Genomic DNA, 4,853 nt, shown 5'->3' on the forward strand with positions numbered 1-4,853 from the left:
CCATTCCAAAACTGGATGGGCATTATGACCACTGGGCAATGCTTATGGAAAACTTCCTACGTTCAAAGGAATATTAGAGTCTTGTGGAGCATGGAATTCCTGCAGCAGCAGAAGGAGCTCCACACTCGGAGGGGCAACGGAAAGTGCTCGAAGATCAAAAGTTGAAAGATCTAAGAGCTAAGAACTACTTGTTTCAAGCAATGGATCGAGCTGTTTTGGAAACAATCTTGAACAAGGATACAGCTAAGGAGATTTGGGATTCGTTGAAGCAGAAGTATCAAGGGACTGCTCGAGTCAAGCGAGCACAGTTGCAGGCACTTCGAAAGGAGTTTGAGATGCTTCACATGAAGACAGGAGAAACTGTGAATGAGTTTTTTGGTCGAACTCTGACCATAGCCAACAAGAGAAGAATCAATGGTGACAAATTGATGGATGTAGAAGTCATTGAGAAGATCTTAAGATTAATGACTCCTAAATATGACTATGTGGTTTGTTCAATTGAGGAATCCAAAGATTTAGACATTCTCTCAATTGATGAACTGCAAAGCAGTTTGCTAGTGCATGAGCAGCGGATGATTTGACATGTTGTGGATGAGCAAGCACTAAAGGTGGCCTATGAAGAGAATTTTGGAGGAAGAGGACGTGGTCGAGGAAGCTTTCGTGGAAGAGGTAGAGGAAGAGGTCGACAAAACTTCGACAAGTCAATGATTGAGTGTTATAATTGTCATGAATTAGGGCACTTTCAGTATGAGTGTCCTAAGAAAGACAAGGAAGCAAAGGCCAACTATGCAGAAGCTAGTGAAGAGATGTTGCTAATGGCATACGTGGATACTCAGGAAATCAAAGAAGACATTTGGTTCCTCAACTCGGGTTGCAGCAATCATATGTGTGGTAAGAGGGAGTTATTTTCTGATTTTGATGGAAGTTTTAGAGAAACTGTGAAACTAGGGAACAATACTAGTATGGCTGTTTTGGGGAAAGGAAACATTCGACTACAAGTAAGTGGAATGACTCAGGTGATCACGGGAGTTTTCTATGTGCCTGCTTTAAAGAACAATCTTTTAAGTATTGGCCAGCTGCAGGAGAGAGGTCTTGCTATTCTCATTCAACACGGGAGGTGCAAGATCTTTCACCCGAAAAGATGACTGATCATGGAGACTGTTATGGCTACAAACCGCATGTTCATTCTTGTTGCTCAGTATCACTCCAATGTCCAAGCATGTTTCAATGTTCTCACAGATGATCCAGTTCAGTTGTGGCATTGTCGATATGGGCACTTGAGTCTTGGTGGTTTAAAGACTCTACAACAGAAGCAGATGGTGCATGGACTACCTCAGATAAAGGACTCTTCAAGAGTGTGCGATAATTGCTTGGTAGGGAAGCAATCGAGAGATTCTTTTCAAAAAAAGAGTACTTGGAGGGCTTGTCAAATTCTACAACTCGTTCATGCAGATACATATGTACCGATAAAGACTACATCCAATAGTAAGAAGAGGTATCTACTCACATTCATTGATGATTTTAGTATCTACTCACATTCATTGATGATTTTAGTCGTAAGACGTGGATCTATTTTTTAACTGAAAAGTCAGAAGCTTTTCGAGCCTTTAAAGCTTTCAAAAGTCTTGTGGAGAAAGAAACTGATGCAAGCATTAAAAGTTTACGCACGGATCATGGAGGGGAGTTTTTGTCTCACGAGTTTGTTGAGTTTTGTGTTGAGAATGGGATCCAACGACAACTGACAGCAGCTTACACCCTGCAGCAGAATAGAGTAGCTGAGCGTAAGAATCGGACCATCATGAACATGGTTCGAAGCTTATTAACCAAAAAGAAGATGCCAAAGACTTTTTGGCCTGAAGCAACAAACTGGACAGTTCATGTGCTCAACAGGAGTCCCACATTTGCAGTCAAAAACAAAACACCCGAGGAGGCATGGAGTGGCACAATACCGTCAGTAAGTTATTTCAGGGTCTTTGGGTGCATTTCATACGTACATATTCCAGACAACAAGAGGACGAAGCTGGATGATAAAAGTATGAAGTGTGTGCTACTTGTAGTTAGCGAAGAATCGAAGGCCTATCGGCTATTTGATCCAGTTTCACAGAGGATCATAATCAGTCGTGATGTTATTTAATGAGAATAATAGCTGGGATTAGGATGAGCATCACCATGAAGCTGTCATAGCAGATTTGGAATGGGATAATGATGAAGATGAAGCAATTGAAGCTGATAAAGATGATAGTCATGAAGAAGATGAAGATGGATCCGAGGGAAGTGGAAATAACGCAAGCAACAATAATGGTTCAAATGAAGTCTCAGAAGCAAGCCTATCTAGTCCAGAAGAAAGAAGATGTAGGGCTCCGCCAGTGTGGATGAGAGATTATGTCATAAGAGAGGGATTATCTGAAGAAGAAGAAGACATGGTGCACTTGGCTCTTTTAGCGGACAGTGATCCAATTCATTACAATGAAGCTGTGAAAAGTGCTAAATGGAGGAAAGCTATGGATGTCGAAATAGCAGCTATTGAGAGGAACAACACTTAGGAATTGGCAGATTTACCTCAAGGTGGGAAGATGATTGGAGTCAAATGGGTTTACAAGACTAAACTGAATGAGAATGGAGAGGTGGATAAATACAAAGCTCGGCTTGTGGCTAAAGGGTATGCTCAAGAACATGGGGTCGACTATGCTGAAGTATTTGCTCCTGTGGCTAGGTTAGATACCATTCGGGTTGTAATTGCACTTGCTGCACAAAGGGAATGGACAATTCATCAATTAGACGTGAAAAGTACTTTCTTACATGGAGAAATTAATGAAGAAGTGTTTGTAGAGTAGCCACCTGGGTATGTGCAAAGAGGTAAGGAGCATAAAGTTTACAAATTACGGAAGGCTTTATATGGACTTAAACAAGCCCCTTGTGCTTGGTATAGTCGTATAGAAGCTTGAAGGAAGAGTTTGTGAAGTGTCCCTATGAACACACATTGTTCATCAAAACTGGAGATGGAGGTAAAATTCTCATTGTTTGTCTTTACGTTGATGATCTCATTTATACTGGCAATGATGAATGCATGTTCACTAAGTTTAAGCAGTTGATGATGAATGAGTTTGAAATGACCGATCTTGGTAAGATGAGGTATTTTCTTGGAATTGAAGTATTGCAGCAGGTAGATGGAATATTTATCTGTCAAAAGAAATATGCTCAGGAAGTGTTGGAAAGATTTAAAATGGAAGATTGCAATCTAGTGCACAATCCTATTGTTCCAGGTACTAAGCTAACAAAGGATGTGACTGGTGAGAAGGTCAACAACACATTCTATAAGCAGATTGTGGGGAGTCTCATGTATCTCACAGCCACTCGGCATGATACTATGTTTGTGGTAAACTTAATTAGCAGATTTATGGAGTGTCCAACAGAAATGCATTTGGCAGCGGCAAAGAGGGTTTTAAGGTATTTAAAAGGCACAATCAGCCTTGGAATTCTTTACAGAAAGGGAGGACATGTTGAGCTCAAAGGCTATTCAGATAGTGATTATGTAGGTGATTTAGATGATAGAAAAAGCACATCGGGGTATTTATTCATGCTAAGTTCAGGAGCTGTGTGTTGGTCTTCCAAGAAGCAACCTGTGGTTACGTTATCAACAACTGAAGCCGAATTCATAGCAGCAGATACATGTGCTTGTCAGGCAACCTGGTTGAGAAGGATAATGAAGGAATTAGGTCAAGCTCAGCAAGATTCTACAACGATTTTCTGTGACAATAGCTCAGCAATAAAGCTCTCCAAGAATCCTGTAATGCATGGTCGAAGCAAACACATAGATGTACGTTTTCACTTCCTTCGTGATCTGACTAAGGATAAAATTGTGCAGCTGGTTCATTGCAGCACTCAAGAGCAGATAGCAGACATATTAACCAAGCCTTTGAAGACTGATGCTTTTCTGAAGATGAGTGAGCTTATGGGAATGTGTCTGGAACCAGGTGTAAACTGATTACTTAGCAATTAGTTTAAGGGAAGATGTTAGATTATTAGGTTTGTTGAGAGTAGTGGTTCTATCCACTACGTAAACTTAGGGTTGTTTATGTAAGCAATTTTAACTGCATGGCCGAATAAGCCCTAGTATTTAAGGATTAGTAGAAGTTGTTTTCTTTGAGACTTAGTCATATACCACGTTTAGGTTAGTGTTCAACGTGGGTTGCATGTTTATCTTTCAGTTTTGTAAGGCTTATATATAGCCGGCTTATTCTTTGATTAATGTTATGCGAATTTCCTCCCAGTTTGCAAATATCTCATTCGATAAACACTTAGTTTTTAACATGTAAATATTAGGGGAGCTTTATACATGGAGACAAAAAAATTCACTATATTTTAAAGAACTCCACCAGTTTTTAAACATGTCAAGGAGAGACAAAAACATAAAAACAACTAAAGCACAGCCTAAAAGCATGAAAACAATGTTTTAAAATATCATCCATAACCTTAAGGCCTTAGGGGTATTAATAGAACTCAACCCTCACAACTCCGACAAAATTAATGTATCATAAGTTCAACATATCTTCGATTATTTTAGCAAAATTAATTTTGAAACTATATGTAGAATCAATTTGTATCATATACTACTAAAATTAGTTTAAGCCGTCATCGACCGTTTTTGCAAAATCAATTCAACCCATCCTCGATCATTTTTGCAAAATTAGTTCAACCCGTCCTCGACCAGTTTGCAGTTTTGCATAATCAATTCATGAGCTAGGGTGTGAGTCATACCTTAGCTATAGAAATAAATTCTACAACCAACATATGGTGGAAAAATTAAAATAAAATTCTTTGGAACTGATTACACAATACATCATGTAACAAAA

General features: G+C 39.3%; 1 protein-coding gene across 1 annotated transcript; it reads left to right on the top strand.

Annotated features, from left to right (window-relative positions):
• Positions 1-200: 200 nt before the first annotated feature.
• Positions 201-1,145, top strand: LOC148693402 (uncharacterized). Its single transcript, XM_088677674.1, has 2 exons — positions 201-488; positions 747-1,145. The coding sequence occupies exons 1-2, from the start codon at positions 201-203 to the stop codon at positions 1,143-1,145; spliced, it is 687 nt and encodes a 228-aa protein (XP_088533800.1).
• Positions 1,146-4,853: the final 3,708 nt, after the last annotated feature.

Source organism: Pyrus communis, chromosome 10, assembly GCF_041283825.1.
Source record: "Pyrus communis isolate YQ-2024b chromosome 10, ASM4128382v1, whole genome shotgun sequence".
Classification (NCBI taxonomy): Eukaryota; Viridiplantae; Streptophyta; class Magnoliopsida; order Rosales; family Rosaceae; genus Pyrus; species Pyrus communis.

Bases quoted from the DNA above. Each gene is read 5' to 3' on its own strand.
- LOC148693402 (XM_088677674.1), top strand. From the start codon at position 201: ATGGATCGAGCTGTTTTGGAAACAATCTTGAACAAGGATACAGCTAAG. The intron at 489-746 runs GTTTGTTCAATT...GGGCACTTTCAG, and splicing joins CTCCTAAATATGACTATGTG to TATGAGTGTCCTAAGAAAGA.